At 41.8% G+C, this 22,782-nt stretch overlaps 1 protein-coding gene across 1 annotated transcript in view; it reads right to left on the bottom strand.

Annotated features, from left to right (window-relative positions):
* Positions 1-4,105: 4,105 nt before the first annotated feature.
* golga7bb (golgin A7 family, member Bb) overlaps positions 4,106-22,782 on the bottom strand; it is a 29,498-nt gene continuing 10,821 nt past the window's right edge. The window contains 7 exon segments of the mRNA XM_076077333.1: positions 4,106-4,192; positions 5,247-5,348; positions 9,405-9,557; positions 10,425-10,550; positions 15,390-15,416; positions 15,418-15,454; positions 15,456-15,532. Of these exon segments, the coding sequence (XP_075933448.1) occupies positions 4,106-4,192; positions 5,247-5,348; positions 9,405-9,557; positions 10,425-10,550; positions 15,390-15,416; positions 15,418-15,454; positions 15,456-15,532 (609 nt within the window).

Raw genomic sequence — 22,782 nt, forward strand, 5'->3', positions numbered from 1 at the left:
AAAGTGCATTAGCGGCAGCAAACAGGCCAAAAATAAACAATTTGCGTCAAACTGTATTCTTGTTCAGATTTTCTGCATCACCAACTGTATACATGTAGGTTAATAACCTCAAAATTGAGGCTCAAGAGTTTACCTTCCAGTCCTGACCACCTGGACATCCCGCCTTCAGGTGATACGACTTGGCCTCATTGTGGAGTTTCCTTCTGTGGACATCCAGAGAAGTGTGTGAGAGAGAGAGAGAGAGAGAGAGAGAGAGAGAGAGACGTAGCGTTGCCTCACATGAACTCAGAGCAGAGACACAGCATTGAGCGAGTTTCTAAACACTATGAGATGAACATTGTTAGATACCAACAGCCGCCGGCAGTCACAATAATTCTCTTTCCACCAACTTCATTACACTTTATTCATCTCTTGGAGGCAAGTGAAACTCCTCTCCACAGCCTCTGAATAATAATCAGCTTTGAGAGAAAAAATACATAAATCCAATTCAATAATATGTGAATTATCTGATGTAAACACATAAATAGCATCAAGATAAGATATAAATTCCTCTCTTTTAGCAGCACAACCGAGGGACTTTGTTGATTAGGGATTTCACTTCTTGTCATCTGGCACTCGCTTTGTTTACACACACATCATGCAGCATCGAACATCAATGCAGTTTGTGTCTCCCCAAGGACTTAAAGCAACTCAAAGACGCTACACATCATCATTTACATTTTTAGGAAGACATCATATTGCACTGTGCATGATCCCTCACTTACAACAGCATAACATACATACAGTACTGATGACTCCACGAGTCTGAACGGACTTGCTGCACTCTCAAATACAGTACAAGATAAATACAGGAAATGTGGGAATTTACATACAGAAATGGACTATACATCATCAGTTGGCCAACAAGTTGTATGTGTCCGCCTCTCCTCTAAACTGTTGGCACAGAGGTTATCTTAACACTCAGTATGATAGAGGCTCAAGGACGCAACGTTTAATCTTCTCTGTGATAGTATACAAATATCTCAATTCACATCTTTTTTTACAAGAATACATTTTATATCTTCATCTTCACTCCCTTGGTTGTCGTCATTAATCAAAGAAGTCATTCTTAAAAGAACAAGCTACATAACGCCTAATGACTTGTCACACAGTGCTTCTTTTTCACCTTGGCCGTGAACGATAGATTCAGATTTGTTTTTAGTTCATCGACAGTAAACTACTCACACACCCATATATTCATTTAAAGAGCCATTGAAAGAGTTATTCGTTGTTGTAAACATTCCTACTGTAATCGTACCTCCTCTTTCAATGTATATTTGGAGTTCAGACCAACTGTGCCAACATTCGAGCCGTTAGCTTGGCTAAAAATGTGAACGTATCCCTTAAGACCTTTAGCCTTTGGATTTGGCACATTTCAAACGTTCCCCCTGAGCATCATCATCATCACCCCTCTGTTTACCTCCACAATAATAACTGACATTGTTCTGATTACTAACAACATCATAAGCTACATTATCACCATTATTTAGGACAGAATTAAACATTATCTTCATTTTACAGAAGATAAACAGCAACTCACAGCTGTACAGACGATATGCTTTAGCTGCTCTGTCACATGATGCCCAAAATATAGAGGATATCAAAACGTTAAAAATGTATTTAGGGAATGAAATTGGGCAACAGTGACGGTTTGAAATTAAATAGCATTATGGCATTTCCATCTTCTTCTTTACACTTCACAAACTCAGCATGAGTAATCATTGACAAGCATGTACAGTGCAATTCTTCACCTGTACACACTCATTGTTTATTTTTCTTTATACATTGTCCAATGAGCTCCTTTATCCGCTAATTGGCAGTGTTGAGTCAGTTTATAACTGGTCAGTCCATCAGCTCCAGGTTGGGTATCCATTTCCACTGGGATGAAACATGAAGGCATCAAAAAGAACAGGAGGCTGAACACAAGCACAACTAAACTCAACTGCTGTGGTCTTTGTCAGTTCCTCTCTAACATCCAGGAAGTAAAAACTCGAGTTGAAATTAAACTATGGGAATTGCAAGGCAGAGGCTCTGCTGAGGGTTTGGCGCAAAGCTAACTGTGGCTAAAGAAGAGGCAAAGGGCTACACTCCCAGAGTTGATTTAGAGATCATGTTATGACGCGAGTTGAAATAAAACAAAACTGAATTTGGAAAAATAAAGAAGGAGACAGAAACTGTGGGAACAGAAAAAAAAAATGCAGACACTAAAACAGGGATTTAGCTTTTCAGTTCCCGTCTTTGGTTAGACGTTTTGTGTGTGTGTGTGTGTGTGTGTGTGTGAGTGCTGGCTTCTACATTTTTCCAACATAACGATCATCTTTTGTGTCCTGTGCCTCCACACACACAGAAGCCAGACAGGATGCACTGTTTTTAATACAAAGAGAGACAGAATTTATGCTCCTCAGGCTGCATTATCTTGAGAGTTTACTCAAGACATCGTACTAGAAAGGAACCTGCAGGGCAGTGCGATAATGTGAATAAGTAGTTTTAGATGAATATAAGGTTTCACTAAGGAGCTAGAAATGATATTAGTCTATTATCTTTGTCTTTACATTCAGCATTTCTAACGATTTTACTTTCAGACGTTCAGAACGTCCTCAGTCTGACCCTAGAGGGAGCTACAACTGTGTTTCACTGACAAAATGTCATGAAAAGTCACCCCTTAAATTTCTGATGATACAAAACTGACAAATGAGGATGATGAGAGACTTTGATGATAGAGACATTTGAAATATAAAATCTTCTTCTGCAACATCTTCCTGTATTTCCCAATCCTATTGTGTGCATGTCAAATAAAAACGATGTTCTAGATGTCTATTTCTTGATGTCTAATTGAGGTATTCTCCTACACACACCAGTCTTTAACAGTCATACTGGTAACATTCATTAAACAGCTGAAGAGATAACAACACACACAATTTTCTTTCCCCGAAACCAAATGTGTCAGTGTGTTCAGTTCTCATTTTGGACACTGACACATGCTTTTTGACGTCTCCTTAATGATTAGCAAGCTCTCATCTCACACTAGGAAAGACAGGGATTGATGGCACAGACACATACACAACACACTGGATACATGTACATGTTTGCTTACATTCCCAATGAGCTGAGACCACAGAGAATATTGTTTGGCTAGGTCGACTCCAACTCCACGTCTGCCAGAATCTGTGTGCAGGAATACATGGCCACTAGCCACTGGTGTGTGTATATACATGCATGTGTGTGCATAGTGTTGCTAGTGTCTGTATGTGAATGTCTGTATACTTGGCACGGTTCTGTACATTTGTGTGTGTGTGTGTAGGAGTGTGACCTACAGCTGTGATGTGGATCACTAGTATCCACTGCTGTGAATGAGAAGGATAAATCATCCAAGGTGCTCTCTGTTAGCTGTTTGATATTGAAGCCAAATGCATGTGAACAGAGCATAGAACTGAGCGGTCCCACATCGGGCCCAATTTGCCAGCATTCAAAGCGGCTTTACCCCAACCGCCTGACATAAGTGCAATCATTCAGCAAGACCTGACAACATTGGGTCTCCCAGGAGGCTGGGTGTCTTCCTCCTTCAAGACTATAGCCTGCCAATGCGTCAGCAGGTAGACATAGTGACAGTGACTGCCCTGAAAACAAAGGTAAGCCTAATGAATCAGCCATAGGACGGAAATGCTGTGACTCATGGAAACAACAGACTTGATGGAATGAGAGAAAAAGGTGAACAGAAAAGTAGGAACAAAATGAATGGTGATTATTTTGGTTTGGATAGCTGTTGGAGAGTGAAATATATTCCCTCACAGACACTCTGGCTTGTACATGTGACTGCTGTCTGAACTATGTGTGGGTTCTGTTGCTTATTCTGTTATCCAGTGTGTTTGTGTAAGCCAGCTCCTGTTCTCGAGGTGGTACGTCGTAAGCCCCAGCAGGGAGAGTGTGAATGCTGTGGATCACCTCCTCGCCTTTTTGCCGTCCACTTGTCTTAGAACCTGGTGCTCTCATGTTTCAGCATGCGGATGTTGGTAAGCGTCCCGCTGCCCCTGTGGTTGTACCCGTAAGCCTGGCGCTGCCCCTCCAGTCACCGAGCGCCGCTGCCTGCCGACGACATGCTGCTGCTGGGACTGGAGCTGCCTGAGCCCCGGTCTTCAAACACACTGATCTCCAGCTGAGGACACGGAGAATGTCAAGGATCATCATGACAGAGAGAATATTAAAACACAGGGTTAAGAAAGTGCTGGCAGATACAATTCCACAATCCCTGACAACAGTCTGGATCCTGTCATATCCAAACCCTCTGCTCACTTATAGGCTTAAAGCTACAGCAGACTACAAGACTTTCAAACCAACCAGTTTCTGTACTGCTCACGCTTCATTTTTCATCCCAGAGTGTTGTCATGTTAATCTGAGGTGTGCGCAGCCGAAACAACTGATCTCGGATGAGATGTACTCATGAGATTTTCCTACTTGGAGAGATCAGTGACTGGCGTGAATGAGCAAAATAAAACAAAAACACACAAGAAGTCACTGCGTCTGCTGCCGCTGCTGCTGTTTCCTCCCTCTGCGTCACAGGTTTCCGCTCATCCCCTGTCTCAGTCTTGTCTCCGAGGTGCTCCGAATACAAGTGCATCTTCTTTTTGCTTGGAGCTTGTTCTTTGCGCCAGATCTGCGTGATGGTCTACTGGACACATTATCTCTCTCCCTCTCCCTTTTAACTACATGAGGAACTGTGCTGGGATCACTCCGACGGACAAGGAGAGACATATATCTGGCCTCTTCTGGCTAGATTGTGACAGAGCACCTTATTTTGGAATGAAAAAATAACAGAACAAGGCCTTAGCAAACAAGTGCATACACACCTTCATCTGCTAATATATTATATCACCCCGTTTCTTTTTTACGGATCATGCATGTATTTTCCTGCCTTGTCCTGCTTCAGAATTCCTTCTGGGAACGACAGTTGGCCATTGAACAGCTCCTCTGCAGCAGCTGGAGTTTAAGTGCCTGATTCAAGGGTATCTTGATGGTAATACATGAGGAAGAGGTTGTAGTCATTTATTCAGCCAGATGTTTCAAAAAGTTCCAGTGATTCTGACTGGTGAAGCCTGGTTTCTGCATCCTCTCAACTACGGCCACCTCCTCTCAGTATTTTATATGCCTAACTATCCTTTATCCTTTATCTATTTCTTACACACTTATAGCAGCAGATGAGTTAAGGATACAACCCTCATTCCTCTCTCTACGGGGTCTGTGAGCAGCAGACCTCTAGGAGTGTAGATCTTCTCATTCTGCTCCTGGATGTAGCCTGATATCTTCTTCAGCACCTGGAGTAAAACAGGGGGGCCGGGAGGGGTTAGAAAAGGACAGAGGTACATTTGGAGATAATCCAGATTTGATAAAAACCATTGGAGGCATAATGAAAACCTAAAAACACAAGCAGAACATGTGATCTAGCAGAAAATAATCTGAAAAGACATTCCAACTGGGGATCTATTAACTTCATATTGCTTTACAAAGTGCACTTTGCGTTACATGTAATAACCTAAAATAGGCTAAACAAGGGCTACAGCAACTTAACCTCCTCTTCTGTTGTCTTCTGAAATTCTTCTGCGCATAGTAAGCATATACGTCATTCGATACTGACTCTCTCGAGTCATTGCCCATCTTTATTTTTCCTGAACATTATAATCTAAACTCAAAGTAATTCCATTATGCTCTAAGTACGACAGTTATTTTTATACATAGTTCCAATCCACTCATGTCAAGCAAGGCTGTATGCATTGAATTACTAAAATTGACGAGCATGGGCTTTTCTCTTTCTGAAGTTTTCCATTTGGAAGCTTTAGTTCCTTATTCCAAAGATGGCTCTCTCAGGCTAAATGTCATGCCTTGGTTAACTGTCGGGGCAATTTGGAAACAATCTCAAATTTGAGGTGGACAGTTTATTTGGATTGCATTGGCACTGGAGTTATTTCTCAGCTTTGCAAGTGAGTATTGCATCAAATGTGCTAAAAGCCACAAAGCAGCGATGGAGTGAAGCTCAGCATTGAATTCAGGCAATGCCTTGGCACACAAATTCAAACAAGCATGCTTGTATACGTTCTCCCACGCATTGCAAATGCACTCCAGTTTGCCCTGAAAACTAGAAGAGTGTTTAAGCACCGTGATGTCGTCCCATGGTGCTGCTGATAGCAACCAAATGGCTGCTGACTGATGCCGCTGATGCTAAATGGATAGATATTAGCTAAAGCGTCATCATTTGAGCAGTTTATTCAGCCTCAGCTATGCTTCTGTGGACATCGACAATGCTGATGTGCCATGCCTCTGCCTAACCATGTCAATCAGCTAAACCACGCTTCACTGGGCCTCATGTACACAGAGGGAGCTGTCACCACTCCAAAAAGGAGGCGCAATCTTTAGTCTGTCTGTACTAAAACAACACACATTTGTATCACTTAAAGAATAAAAAAAAAGAATCACAGCATTACATGCTGTATATTCTACTGTGTATTAAAAGGGGTGGGGGGGGGGGGACAACATTGGTCTTATTTTTGTAGCTTTAGCACATTCGTTAATTGTTGAGGGAGTATGGCGAGTCCAGTTGAGCTAGAAACAAAGCAAATATTTACCCATAGCTACACCTGAGAGTCTGGCTTTTTTTTTTTAAACCTGACTGATTGTCTGACCACTTGTGCCAGACTTCTTTTTATCAATTAATTGTTATAACTACAAAGATAAGATCCAAGTTTCAAGCTACAATTATCCCTTGAAGTTTGCTGTATTGAGATGTAACACCTTTGCATCTGATTTATTAAACATGACAGATTCACTTCCCCTTTTGTAAGTTAACTAAAGGTCAGTGCAGCACTCAGCCTTGAGAGATTAAAACAATAGAGACTGAGCAACATACTGAGCAGCGCTCCTCTGGGATGTCAAAGGCCTGTTACAGCTGCAGGCACAGCTGCTAATATAGTGACCCCTGCTAGTGGAGACTAAACCACAGATGAATACCTCTTCCTCCCACTGGAAGAAGAGGAAGGAGAAGAGCCTTTTCCAATAAAATGTCTGGATGCTGTTACAATCGGGGAGCAAACAAGACCTCAACAATCCCTCAGTGAAAAGCCATAAGAAGCCATCAAAAGGCGGTGGTTCGCTCCATTGAGCTGCTTTATATCAGTCAGATCTATGTCAAGTGTACCTAAGCAGAAAGCAATCAATATTCGTCTTGGAACAATGACTGTATCTCCACAAACACAATATACAAACGGTGTCTTTTGTTATAAACTCCATCAAAGAGAAGAATAAGAGACACACAGAGGCCTGACTAATGGGGTCATTGTGGTCCAGGCAAAAGGCCAATCCTTTCACTGCGAGCGAGCTCTCAGGGCAGCTCAATCCTCTTCAATGCAACAATATGACAGTCAAGTATACAAGCTGTGCCGCTGCTGTACTGGCATGTCTGTGACAGCCCTTCAGGAAAAAGCTATGTGAGTGTGTGTGTATATCGCCTAAGAAGCATGCCAACCAGTGTTTATTCCTCTGCTACAATGAAAGTTGTTTACGTCACCAAGTGCAATATAAAGGGAATTATGTGTGTATACATGTGTCTGAGTGAGTCCCATATGTGCAGGCACATTCTTGTGAATAATAGAAGAACAAAAAAATAGGAGACGGAGGGCACATAGTATGCGTGAGGGAAGTTTTATAAATGCTTGTGCGCACATGTATCTGTTCTGACTTGCTGGGCGCAATCAGTGTCCTTTGATAGGGTGAGATGTAAGCATTGGGAGCTCCAGTGAATCTGCTCACTGATCCAGGCTTACTGGTGTGTGGCCTCTTTATCAGCACACACACACACACACATGTACCTACACAAACAGCATCAACTTGGGTGGGTACATTTGATCACCGTTAGTCATCATCCAGCCAAGATGAGCAAGTTAAACAGGTAAATAAACAACCCTCCTGTGGGGTTGATAGCATCTGAGCGACTCAATGGAGCGGCACCCAGCTGACAGGGAGATGAAAGGAGCCCCAGACCGGGCCGTTTGTGCGTGGCTTCAACACAGCAGCAAGTCCTTTTGTGCTTCTCGGTCAAGCTCCCTGGCAGTACCCCTGTACTGCTTTGATTAGAAGGGAAAAAAAGCTTTCAAAACGCAACAAGACTAGGGAGATGAATGCTGTGGGTGACAGAGATCAGAACATAGAGGCATGCTGGGACTTCACGCCACACCAGTTTCATCTAAAAACTCTGGCAGGTACCCACACGGTCACAAGAGGATTAATCAAACTCACTGTATGTGATTGCGATGTGCATGCTCTTGTTCCATCTCAGGTAGTGACAAGCTGCAACACAGCCACACAGAGGTTTAATCACCTGCCCTTTCTCAAGATGGACACCTTGGTTTTGCTGGAGGTAAATTCATGTTACAGTTTGCGTGCTATGCCTTGCTCACCGGCACGCAGGTGTGGGCTTAATATCTGGTTGTAAAAGCTAGTGGACGCACAGCTGAGTCGAAAATTGTGCAAGAGAGAATCAGATCTTATCTTCTGTTCTTTTGGCTGTGCTACTTGTGTCAGTGGGTGTAAATAACTGTGTGTTCTGACCTCAGAGAGCCATAGTGCATTAGAACACACAATTTAATGTTTATGGGTTCTAGAGAGAGCAGGCTTCCATAAAAATGGACGGTAAATTGAGGATGGGCAGTGGAGTGTATAATAACCAGCTGTACAGTTCATGAATAGTGGTTGAGCTGAAATATCCCTACAACGACGCACGCTAAGAGGATCCAGATCCATTAAATTACCTTGATATCTTTAATATTTCAATATTAAAATTATTTAAATATCTGTCGAGCCTTTCTGTGTGGAGTTTGTGTGTTCTCCCAAAGGCTGCGCGCGTTTCTAGGTGTTCCGGTTTGCCCTCACATGGAAATGTCCAGGATATGGAAGGATTGGTAAATTGTGTCTGTGGGTGTGAATGCTTGTTTGTCTTTATTTATTAGTTCTGTGAAAGACTAGCGACATGTCCAGGGTCTTCTCTGCCTCTCGCCCAATACGAGCTAGGATAGACTCTATAGCCCCCTGCAACCCTCGACAGGATACGCGGGTCAGAAAAAGGATTAATTGATATTTTGTATCTTTTTTCTGTACATCACAAGTCTACCGGGGAAACATTGTTTTTTCCCCTTAAGGCTTCATCAGGCTTGCTCTGTAAATCATATAGTGTCAAAGTAGTCTTAACAGACTGAGTAATAAGACTGTGGCCTCTAAAATGATGACTAAGTTTTCTATATAATTTTTGTCGTAAAGAAGAAAACACTGAGTAACCATACAAAAACACAAAAAAAACAAAAAAAAATCACCATTTTGTTGTTTACCTTCTCATAGCGCGTCTCCATGCAGAGGAAGACAATATACGCTGTTGCACAAGCCAGACATCCTTCCAGGTACGACTGACCTCCAATTCTTTCGGCCTCCACATAGTAAGAGTTCAGCGTCTTCACTGTCTCCTCGAGCAAGGTTCGCTCAATCTACTTACAAACACAAACAAAGATCCAGGTAGAGATATGGAGGCATGCACAGACCATAAGGAGCGCGAGAGTGAAAAGTGTTCTGGCATAACTGTGGGAGCAAGCTGTTGAGCTATAAAACAGCCCGCCAAACATACCAGCTGCATTCTGCTCAACCCAAAGTACTCCTACTTTGTCAAACCATTTATTAAAACACCTCTCTTGAAGACTAAGAAGAAACTTGAGGCTAAAATGGAAAATGACTCATACGCGTGACAGCAATGGGTTCAAAATTCAAAATGTGTATTAATGGTTCTCTGTGTTTCTCTTTGTGTTCATGTTTCTTTCTGGCTCTGTGTGTGGGGACTGCCTGCTTCAAATGCTGATTGCTAGACACATCTGCAATGATAATTTGCAGATGCTAATACAGAAAGATAAAGAGAGCAAATACAGAGTGAATTCTCTCGCAGTTCCCAAAGTAGGAGAGAGGAAATAAAAGCTCTAGGGCTCATTATTTATTGCTTCTGAGCACTTACAGAAGACTTTTAATAAAGTTGTAATGCTTATTTATTCTGCAATACAACTGTAGGATATGAGAGGTCATGCCACAAAAGTTTGTATCCATTTGCGGATGGAGAGGAAAGACAGAGTGAATTTACCTACAAGTAACTTAATGCACAAGTCCACATCCATCATTCACATGTGTTCTTTCATCCAGGGAGCACCATTGTAGTAATCGTGTTACCTATATTGAGCCATCACTCGTCCTGTGTTGGAGAGTGTTGGTGTCAGGTGAGTTGGGATTTTGTCAACATATCACATTTGCCTGGATGTGTATATGTGAGTGTGTGTGTGTGTGTGTGTGTGTGTGTTTGTATTTGTGCTCACCCTGTTGTCCAGGTCTGAGGGGAACTTGGTCTGGAAGCGGCAGATGGTTCCTTCGCTGTAGTCTCTCTGTACAAACACCTTTGTGACCAGCGATGCACTGTGCCTCAGCTCCTGAAGGTTGTGAAACTGAGCAGTTACACAACAGAGGAAAAGCACACGTTAAATATGTGGTCCAACATACATTCATATGCATGACTTCATAGAGTAGCAGGTCTCTTTGATTTAGTGTTTCGTAGATCTAGTGCTACACAACAGATCCAAAATTCCTTACGGAAACATTCCAGTCTGACCCGAAACCATTTTACTATAAGTTATCAAATATTACCTGCTCGACCTGAGTTGTATTTTTAACTGGCAACACAGGTTCAACAGGGCTACACGGTGAGAGAATGGTACTCCGTTAGAGAATCAACAGCAGCGCAGGCGTAGTTAGCGCTCTCACTGCATCCCTCCAGCATCAATAAGCCCAGTAATAATGAACACTTTGAAAGACACCCCTTTACAGCACTTTGGTGTTCTTGTGAGTGGTGTGGTTTACACCTAAACAGTTAGTCCCCTGAGTAGAATACAGCAGCATGCAAGTGGGCCAGTTTAACGTGCCCCCTGCTGATCTAAATTGCTCCCATCAAGAGGATGGCAATTAGAGATACAGTAGGAGTGTAAAGGGAGGGAGAGAGAAAATATAGTGAGAAACAGAAAGAGAGGCACATTATCATTTGAGAGCCTTTAAATATGAAATGAAAACGACATATTTCTCGTGTTCAACCTTATTTTATTCACTAAACATAATTTCATGGATAGTTTGGCTAGCTTCTGCAGTGTTCTAATTGAAAGCGGGGCGACTGTGGCTAAGTGGATAGCAGGGCCGTCCTTCAATCGGCGGTTCGATCCCCGGCTCCGGCTCTGCTAGTCGCATGTCGATGTGTCCTTGAGCAAGACACTTAACCCCAAAATTGCTCCCGTAGCTGTGCCTACGGTGTAGAAATGTGATAGAAGTAAGTCGCTTTGGATAAAAGCATCTGTTAAATGACTGTAATGTAATGAAAGCAAGCAGAGTCTCAGCATGTATGAGCCCGAGAGAGTCATTTCCAAGTAAGAAGGCAGAGTACAGTGGCTGCCTTTCATCTCTATACAGGGAATATCACTCACAACCAAGAATAGCATCCAAGCTGCTATTTGTGTCAGCCAAAAGCTAAAATCACCTCACAGCCACTAGATCGTTCTGCCTGCCAGAGCTTTTAATATCCTTCTTTTTGCCTTCTCCGTCTCTTTAACACTGCCCCTCCCCGGCTATCTTTGTGCCATCACGATGAACAAGTCACTCTATTAATAGAAGGAATTATCACGATCGAGAAACATTTATCCGAGAGTCAGTTGGCCGAGAGTTCGATTCATTAAGATTATAAAGGTTCTTTGTTCGTCACTGTGAAAATGTGTGTAGGTGACTGTATGCATGTGTGTATACATTATATACATGGAAGTATGTGTGCAAGCAATACGACAGGGAACAATATTCTTTCAAAAGTAGAGGTCCTGCATTCAAACTGTACTTGAGTAGGTTAAACAAATATACTTCTAATACATATTAGCAGTAAAAAATACTCAAGTATCTGAATTAAGAGTTGAGTTTGCTGCCCGATTTTAATCAAGTTGTGTGTATTTACATGCTTTCAGGTTGGTTAAATAAATAAAAAAGTAGGGAAAATGGAGGGGAGGATATATGGAAGTAACCAATGAAGGAAAGTGGTAATAAGTATGATAGATAAGGACATAAATAAGGACAATGCAATGAAAGGTAGAGGAAAGAAAAATGTAAAAAAGTAATGGAAGAACGAGATAATGAAAGAGAACAAGAAAGGATGCCGGTGCTTTCGTTGCTATAGTCCAGTTCAGAGGCATCGGAGTGTCACATGCACTGCATTCAGGCCAGTGGGACATCGCGGTGTGTTTTGGCTTGTTGTTGACCTCCTGACCTCTGTCTTGCATCTCTGTGCTACATGTAGCTCACAGCTGAGCAAAGCAAGCAGGAGTCATGTGTCTCTGTGGCAGCCAAACACTGAGTCCAGTTATTTGTCCAAACATGCGATCCCAGAGGACATCCACTCCCCTGATTTCAGTGGACTTTTGGTCCAGAGTTTAAACTGATTGATCGAATGGGGACGTTGTGGTTAAAGGTCAGAACTGACACATCTTACAGACTGAGCTTGTACCCTCGAACAAGTTATTTACAACTGCCAAAGTGCTCTTTCTGCTTTGATGATAGAGGACTTCATCAAATATTTCGTTTGTCACGTGGTGTTGATGTTAGTGGCAGAGCGGTCTTGTCTGTGTCCATTTTAGCCTTTAAGATAAATGCTTTCTGCTGGCAGAGCGCTGATGTTTACTTTCCTGCGTGGGTGATCGGGGTTCAAATCCAGTCTATTACTGTGTCTAAATATAGTACACAAGCAGACGGCGATGTTAAAATGTCATACTGATCACACAAGACGCTATTAACAAGCTCTGCCTCATGCGGCACTGTCTGACTTCTGCTTCCACTCACACACGGTTTACTTTATGTTCGATTTTTGTTTGCACATTGATAGAACACAGTGAAAATGAGTTAAAGAGGGAACGTTATCACCAGTTAAGAGGCTTATTAAAACATATTACATTAAGCAAACGAAATATAGAAACAAAACAGAAAAGTACAGAACATTATCCGAATAGTCACTGGCTGACCAGACAAATAAAAGGTGAAGAACCAAACTACCCTACTTCAATTAATACCAGAAGTAAAACATGACACATGATGTATCAATGACCTCTCATGACCAACAAATAAATAAAAAAAGATTCCCATTTTTTACATATTTTCTGTGTCATTCCTACTCTGATATCCTCCCATTACGCATTTCCTCCAGCTTGGATCTGTGGGTCTGTGTTTCTCTCATTACCATGACATGTTTCTTGAGTAGTCACTCCGACTCAAGGAACACACCCAGCACGGGTGAGTGCTGCCAGTGGGCAGACGATGCAACGGGCACACACACAATTACAGCATGCGCAGTAAATACACTCAGAGCTTCACAGCCCTTTCAGCATTTTTCTTACTTTCAGTCTTCGCTTTTCATCTCTTCATAACTAGTTTTCTGCCATTGGGAGTAACATTTTTCATGGTCGCTGCCAAGCTGGGCTAGCCAGAGGTCTATAAATCATTGAAGTTTCGACAGTGTTGACAAAACAGTCAAATTTCCATGACATCTACGTGGAGGATCAGTGTCTGTGAGGCCAAAGCTGGAAGAGTATATCTCTTTTGGATAAAGGTGGAGCATTGTTCCAGTGGAGAGCTGAGCCTGCTCCAGCCCCTGAGATGATTGCTGTGCTTCGACACATTATTCGTCAACAGTGCAACACTGGAGCCAGGGCTAGCATACAGACTGAGAGGAGGATCTGGCAGTAGTGGACTTAATGGATCCAGAGATCGTCCATGCAGCACAAACAGTCTGGTCTGCAGTATGAGCTGAGTGTTACTCAGTCGCTTAGCGTATTCATTTTCTGACTTGGAATACAATAAATGTCATAGTTCTAATATGATATGAGACAGAGAAAGAGAGAGAGAGGCGGTGGAGGTGGATAAATCAAGGAGAGGAAGTAAACTGTGCTGCAGCAGCCTCTTTACAGTTAATATGCCATAGATAATTGATGGACCATGGACATAAAACCTGCCCTGGCTGCACGCACATGCATTTTTGTGCACGTGTATGTGTGTAATTGATGGAGCTTGGACAGGGATGCTGGCACACCACCAAAGGAGATCAGGGTCACTCTGTCGATGTCTTGCAGGCTCAGAAAAAAACACAAAAAAAAAACACAATCATAAATCATGCCCAGTTTACCGTCCTCTGCACCTTTACCTGCAGCAGCATTCATCTTGAACTTCAAATTCACCCCCTCCTATAAATTGGATGCTTTCAGATGTATCCAAATACATATGAACACACAAACTTACACTCATGCCTGCACATATTGCTTGCACGAGTGTAAGGTGGCTCCAACTTGCAAAGTAATGGCTGTCTCCTCTAGTGAGATTAAAATTATGATAACTAAGGCAGCTATGTCTCCAGCATTATGGTGACATCACCAAGGACACAAAGAGGGGGAGGAAAAGTGCCGGCCTGAGAGCTACCAGGCATTACTGAGGCTAAAAATACACCAGCAAACACTCTTGGTGCTGTTTGGAGTAACTAGTTTGACTATGTGACACTGCCTAAACAAGACCTTCTCTTCTGGTGCATCTTCTGCTTATGCTGTAAGTTGCCAATCATGTTGATTGCATTTAATACAGGCATGAAGAGAGCCGAGTATTGAGTGCTGATTCATGGGGCTCATTTAAAACACAAGGACAAAGCCTTGTCAAGCTAATTTAAAAGTATGACAGAGGGAACGACAGAGGGAGAGACTTCCCCTGTCCATGGTGCTGACTGCTCCATCATCACCATCATCATCACTCTCGTCAGGCTTCAAGGCTTTGAGCCTGTACTGGATATTCTCCACATTAATGACATCGATTTTGTTTCTTACTAGAAAATGCATTTAAAAGAAGCACTTTGTATGGTACAAAAGAAAAATAAACTCTGAGGATATCTGCTTGTAGTTACAGAGCTCATAAAGTCAGATGAAAGTAAGTGAAATTGAAGCTCCTGGATGAAAAATATTTCCACACGTGAAGATAACGTGATCACTCTCTGCATTCGCAATAAGCCAGGTCCAGTCGGCCGATTTGATTGAATTAAGATTCAACATTCTTCACAATAAAACACATAAATTAGAGGCACAACAAGCAAGACATTCAGTTTACAAGACTGCGTTTCTCAACCTGCATTTAGAAAAAAGAAAAAGAACAAACGGAGGTACAGAATAATCTTTCGGCTTTGTTTATACATTCCTAAAAGAGAAAGGCAGCGGAAGAGCTTGTTTTCATACCTCTGTCGCCATATTGCAGTAAAGAGGGTGCAGGATCAGTCCCGTGCTGAAAACGACAACCGTTTGCTCGTGCTGTGTGGGACAACGCGACTACGGGCTTTGGCAGGAAGAGTGGAGGCACGAGCGCGCGTATGTGTGCGTGACTGGGCGCGCAGCCCGCGAGTGTTATCGCGGGATGGAGAAGGGGGGGGTATGCTAATTACATAAGCTTTTTTATTAATGCACAAACCGAAAATAATTTGCTCCGAAATTCAGTCCTCTGGGGTCAGGCTTTCAGAACGCAAATGAGTGATTTTCCAAAGTGTTATTTAGGCTAGTGTTTCTTTCTGTGGGCTATCAATACTTTCATTGACTATCAATAATGCAGATAAAGTGCCTTGGTTTCCATTTCTATTTGCAACCAGTACAAGGACAAAAAGAACTCACGTTTAATCACTCAAAGGCAAGAGCTGAATGTAACGTCCATTAATGTGGAGCTTTATTATAGTACTATCCTTTGTTAGAGTAGAATCAAAAGCTCTATGTTGCTATTACAGCTCTATAAGAATAATACAGAAGTGCTATACTAATTTCCATGAGATAAAGTGACAATGTGAATCCCAAGGAAATATTGCAGTGAATTTACTTTTAAGCATTAATCACTTGTTACTGCCAGCATGCAGGGAAGATTACATTTATTTCAAAATGATCAATTTGCATTTGATCAATGCTGTGCAGCCATCCATTAGTTCACTGCAGCAAACGCCCTTTGGTGCAAAGTGGTCATGCTGCGGTGACTCATACTGTAGCCCATATGTTTAATGCACCATTAGAAAGTGCTCATATTAAACATTCATCAGAGGCCACTCGGGTGTTCTATATTGCCACTTTTTCCCTTTGAAGAATAGCAAATTCTTCCAGTTCACGAGCAGTTCAAGGTCTTACTTGGTTTGAATGTTTTACGGGGTTGACTTAAAATTCACAAATATGACTAAAAAGAATGTGGCAGCCAAGATAAAAGCTCACGTTTTTGTGCTCTTGATGCTCCCAAGAACGGGAAAATGTTTTTGATTAGATAAAAAGGACTTGGGAGAACAGACGGCGAGTGAAATCACTTTGATGAGGCTATTTTTGGGGTAAAACTGTTATTTTCTTTTACTTGTTTGACATCATGAGTCATAACATGTGCTCAAATTAGCCACTTTCTCTGTCACCGCAATACACATTCCCCGAGGTATGCGTAGATCACATTTCTGGCAGGGACGCTCAAATGCACACAAATATATCCACAGCGACACAGAAGCATCCAACTCTTATGAATGGAAATAGAATCCAAAATAAGATGGAAGAGCTTGAACAAAATGAGAATTATGCAGAACTAATATTACTTGCCAGGATCCTGCTGCTCACTCCAGATTGCATGAAAAGATGCGTATCTAATCACACGTTGGCAGAGATTCCTTTGGGTGTGTGTGTATTTATTCTCACATTTACGTGTTTTTGTATCCATGTGTGCATGCATGTATTCCCCATTCTGCATTCTCCTGTGAATTTTCTCCTCAAGGCTTTCAGTCATACACACATATATAGAGCACACACTCACTACTTCACATAAACCTAAGCTGAAGGAACAGATTCAGCAGATAGAGCTCATTATCAGTGTTCATTATATGTGCATAATGTGTAGGAAGAGGAACTAAAAATATCTAGCATATGAGGGTGTAATGCTCATTCAATAGAAGAAAACTAATATTAAACAGTAACCATAGATTCGTACCACTAGTGGGGCTACAAGTCTTAAGAACAAAATAACAAAATATGTTTGTCATTTCCTTCCAAAAAGACCAATATGAATGATTTCTGATCTGATGCTCATATCAACGACATCTGTCTCCAGTAACTTAGACAAATGAATCAAATGACTGTCATGAAAATGTTTAATATGAGCATTTACTGATCTATCGCCACCTCGTCTCCATGGTTGTCAAAGATGATCGACTTGAGTTGGTTTTGTAAAAAAGAAACCACCAACTCGTCATACACAGATGCTATCGGGACCTTTTCCCACACTTCTCAACACACTGGGTGCCCCTTGGCGTCACTTATAGGTTTAGACAACAAATCGACTTGCTAAAGCTAAAAGATCGTGGTTAGGGTGAGATACTTTTGTAATGTAACTTCAGTTATATGCTGTAAATTAAGTACTTTACATAATGTACTTACATAATATAAACAAGTTAAAGTATACGTTTGGTTTGACACGATACACAAACAGTGGTTTACTGGGTGAAAGTCCCGTGTTTGTTTGAACCACCCATCCACCCCGACATCCTCCGCATGCAGACTTTATCGCTCTTTACACTACACCTGACTTCTGGATGCAGTTGCTCTGAGCGTCTAATATTGCCGCAGGTGAGTTTTACATTGGAGTTACTTGAAAGCCTGGTGCGTCTCATATCTCTGTATCAGAGGAGGCCGTTGATATTTGACGCCCTGGGAATGAGTTCGTGCTGGAAACTCTTGTTGTCTGTTGGTAGGAAACCGAATGTGTGGAGTCACATGCCAAAGCCACACACTTTTCTGACCCATCCATCCCCGGCCGCCTCCTTCCAAAGTTTTACAGCAGTGTGATGTCATGCTACATCTGCTGTTGCTCACATCAGACAAACTAATATTTCACATGGCCACGAGAGGTCCTTGTCAGGTAAATCTAAATGTGCAGAAGGTAATGTTGTGCATTTGAACACTGATTCTGATGATTTTTTTTGGGTGAGCATGTGATCATATTTACAGGAAGACTGTGTGCTATTTTAGTGGTAATCTCAAAGCAGCTGAATCAACAAATCAATCGACAATAATTCTCAGTTTAATTGGTATCCTGTCATCAACTGAAGTCCCCAAAGACATTAGGATGTTACCACTGGGGACCATGAATGTCTGAACCACATATTCATACAATCAATCCAAAGGTTCCATCCAGATATTTCATTGTGAAACAAAGCATTGAACCAACAGAACATCGCCACGCTGCTAGCGTGGCTAAGAAGGAAGTATATTGTAGAAGAAGCAGCTGGAGTCTGAGGTAAAGCTGTAGCTTCTGCTAGTCAGTCAGTCTGTGTGTGTGTGTGTGTGTGTGTGTGTGTGTGTGTGTGTGTGTGTTCACAGTTGTCAGATATATCTATATTTGGTCACAAGATTGACACAGAAATGAATATTTGCTTAAACGTGTTGACAGAAATAGAAAAGCCATCGGATCTTAGTTTTGGGTTGATTGCGTTTGGGGTTTCCTGTGGATGCAGACAGGCTGAAGAAAATTACTGGGTTTTTACACTCAAACTTCCTTCATGGCTGAACATGTGCATTCCTATTCATATTGAGAATGTAATGAAAGAAGATGCCTTCATATTACATCTCATGCTGGTCTTCCAGTGTGTGTCTGAATCTGCACTTCAGCAGAAAATAATAACTTTGCCGCAGCCTGAAATTATCATAATGACCCATAGCATTGTACACTCTCACGCGCACATACTCGGCACACAAATATTGCCTTTTTCGCATTTCATACTTCATGAAATATTTATTTCAGCAACACATTCTTGGTTTCCACTTCACTCCAAAAACTGCCAGTTTGTATTTCAAGCTTGTGCTGTGAAATGTTGAAGACGGTGATACAGACCGTACAATGAAAAGAAAAAAAGAACTAAAAAAAAACATTAACTGTAACTGCGGTTTCTCTTCTCTCATGTCCTTCAACTTTTAGTGTTTTAGGTAGAATTAAGTCAGAGTTTCTGGGTTAATGGGGTTTTGACTTGTCAGGTTAATCAAATCATCTCCTGTGCCATGACCGTATATTTCATAAAACATTTAACTTGGAGTCGTTTGGACTTCTGGTGGTCAACCACAGTTTGAATGGCCCTGCTTCTACGTTATGCAAGTGTGAATGTGTCTGCGCGTCTCATAATGTATCTGTTTGTGTGTGTTTGTTCACATGTGTGCATTAGATGTTCAGAAATAAATGGGATCCTTGACATTCCCCACAATAACACCAATGTGTTTGTTTGTGTGTTTGGTTGTCGTCATGAACATTCTCGTCTTCGTGTGTGACTGTGCCGTGCTGGAATGCTGACCTGTCCCTCTTCTTGACAATCGAATCCGAACTGAAAAAGTTTGGAGCAGCTTGTATTTCCTGGGAGGTTTGCAGACTGTCCTAATGCTCCTCTGCTGGCAAGAGTTAAGCACTGGAACAGTTTTGTTTATGTAGTGCAGCTGGTATGTGTCTTACAGTGTCATCGGCTTCTTCTTTTGCATGTACATGCTACCTGTATGAGGGAGTGATGCATGAGATTTGTGTTCATGCGTACCGTGTTTTCTATCTCCAAGTTGTCTGGGCAGTGTGCCACAGCAAACACCCTTCTCCTATTGACTTAACCACAAGTTGAGAATCTCTCTCACATACAAATACACAGATACTGTCAGAGGAGCACATTGAAAGAGATCTTGTTCTCTTCCAACATGACAGGAAATGAGAACTCTCCAACCCAAAAAAATATATGAACTAGAAATCTTTAAAAGCAAATAAACATCTCCTCAAATGTCTTCCAACACTTTGGATACCAAAGTCGAACTAAATAGAACACCACGAGTCATCAGTGGGTCTGTATTTTGGATCTGTCTGCCACACATCCTGCATCTTTCATGAATATAGGCTGGATTATTTTGGGTCTGTTTGTGGACTGTACATAAAAGTGAAGCAAATGAAAAAAAAGAAGAAAAATCAGGCACTCACCTGAAAGAAAGGGACAATCCTGAACTGAACTGCACTAATCCAGCAGTATAGAAATGTGTATTAATTCCAAGCAGACTAAAAAGTACTACAATGCTATTGAATAGGACAGCTGGAATGACAGAGTTACACCCCAGAGGCAAAAGAGATCTTCCTCTAATACATATTAGATCAAGGGAGAGACATCAGCTGGGTTTAGTTCCTCTGGGCTATCACAGACATTGGTTGCAAAGGATTGAAAAGGGAGGGGGGGAAGAGAGATAAAAACAGAAATATGGAAAGACAGAGAGGATGTGATTCGTGAGCACGTAATCCCTTCTGAGCAACAATATTGTTCATTTAGCGGTGAGCAAAATAATAGCGTAAAACAAATGAAATTCCCTCGTCTGCTTGAGGTGGTTTGTGACTCCAAAAGGAACAGACATTATGCACATTTTGTCAGAATACACAAAGTAAATTAGGAATGAAAATGACCTAAATGCTTTTATCATGAACTGACCTCAATTATAAGCATAAAAAAAAAATAATACTGTAGCATGTGTTGCACATTGCACCATGAAGGTATGATTTATAAGCTTGGCATTGTCCAATAACAGGCAAGGGTTATGACTATATATATACGTATATAGACTGAGAAAATGCCACCCATTGTATTGTTGCAATCACATTAAAGTGATGGTTCACAGGCTTTTCACTGTCTTACTGAATAGTCAGTTTCTCACTGTATGCTGTGGTGACAAGTGTGGTCCTTCAGTTTACCCACTGCCAGAAGGAAAGGGATGAGAGAAACGAGATGAGCCAACACATTCCCGCCGAGATGGTTCATATGCACACGGCTGCACTGCCATATAAAGACACATTCTGTTTTGTTTAAAGAGACACACACACAGAGACTAGCTGCCCCTCCCTACTGAAACACAGAGTCACCAATGTTAACATGGGAGTCTTGGCTCATCATTATTCAGTGCCTACGTTTATCCGGCATTAATCTGGAGCTCTGTAAAAAACCATGAAGCTAGATCTGTAAACATGCGCACAGTAGAGTGAAACCCCAAATCCAGGGGCTTGCTCTCTCACTATAGGTACCAATTAAATGATGACCTCGCTGCAGCTGCAGAGATGATAAGACTTCAATTTTCTATTGCGACTGTGTTAAGAAAACAGCTCTTTAAAATGAGGTCCATCAGCTCCTGCAGGTTTGAGATGGAGACATATGGAAGGGCTTTTATAGCAGAGAAAACATCCCAGTCTGCTCACATAGCTTCCCCCCTGAGCTAGTGGAACTCACAGCCCGCTTACATACGTTTGTCCGGTTTGTTGCTATGGTTTCACTCACCTTAAAGCCTGCTACTGTGTCTTTTAAAACAAGAAAGGTCCTAAAAATAAAAGTTATTGCTGAGGCATGAGGGGATTTTTTCCTGCAGTGGAAATATATTTGGGAATAATCAAAAATTAACTTTGTTAGAAGAACTTTCCCTGTTGCTCTGCGATTTCACAGTGTTTTTGTCTTGTTGTATATTGTGTTACAATATTTTCAGCACCGTTTGATTTGAGCCAAATACCATACATGCTTTGTGTCTGCGCTGTCTTTGCTGGTGTGGTGCTGTTTGATCATACAGAGCCAAGCATCAAAGTTACCGTGATCAAACAGCAGCCATGGGCTCACAGAGAGCCATATTAATGGCTATCATGCAATGATGTGATTTCATGCTTTGGTCGGGGGTCTCTTAAGCTTGTAAATGCTAATCGAGGATTCAGCAAAAACAAAATCATAATTTTTCTTTTACGCATGATGTCGGCCAAATCTGCTTTTTATTTTCAAAACTGTGAGATCTGAAGAAGCTGTATTATTGAAATGAGTCCGGTTGAATCGTTTTGAATTTCTGTGCCGCGAGATTATAAATAGATTAAAAAAAATAATTAAAATGATGCGCAGAAAGATTTGTGAAAACCAACAACAGCTCGGTACTGTATCAATATAAACTGTTTGCCTTCTTTTTTACACATATGAATCATTTTAATAGAGCTGAGCGATTATGCTCAGAATTGATTATGATGAGAAGAAGTGAGTCAATTATGCAGACACACACACACACACACACACACACACACACACACAAGTGAGAACATGACAGGAAAAAGGGCCTTACTGCAATAATGAAGATAGAGGGTCGTCCTGCCAGCAGGCAGATGACGCTGCATTAGTCTTCACTGCCAGGAAGAAGAGATGGGACAGAGAGAGGGGGATGAAAAGAGAAGACTCTGTTCTTCTTACATAATAGGTGGTTTTACAAGCTTGGAGAGTCCCAAATCCAGTTTACCTCGAATGGATGCTGGGGTGAGCAGAGGACACAGAAACTGAAATAAACGAGTTCTCACTGGGCTGATGATAGTCGTGGCTTGAAAGCATTTTGTGTGCATATAGCTTCTGTCCTGGTTTGGTGCTCTGAAAATATTGGCAGCACACACAGCGAGACACCAGACACAAAAGGTTGACTTGTTAAACAGAATTCATGAGCTTTCAGGACTTTGCACAGTGAAGCCCCGTCAGTGATACTGCAGCAATGAGTGTGAAAGCTGTTGGATTGAGCCTCATGATAGAGTGCTCTGTAATGTAGTGGAGTGTAATGA

Source organism: Anarhichas minor, unplaced genomic scaffold (assembly GCF_050575085.1).
Source record: "Anarhichas minor isolate MPS153535 unplaced genomic scaffold, ASM5057508v1 ptg000058l, whole genome shotgun sequence".
Taxonomy (NCBI): domain Eukaryota; kingdom Metazoa; phylum Chordata; class Actinopteri; order Perciformes; family Anarhichadidae; genus Anarhichas; species Anarhichas minor.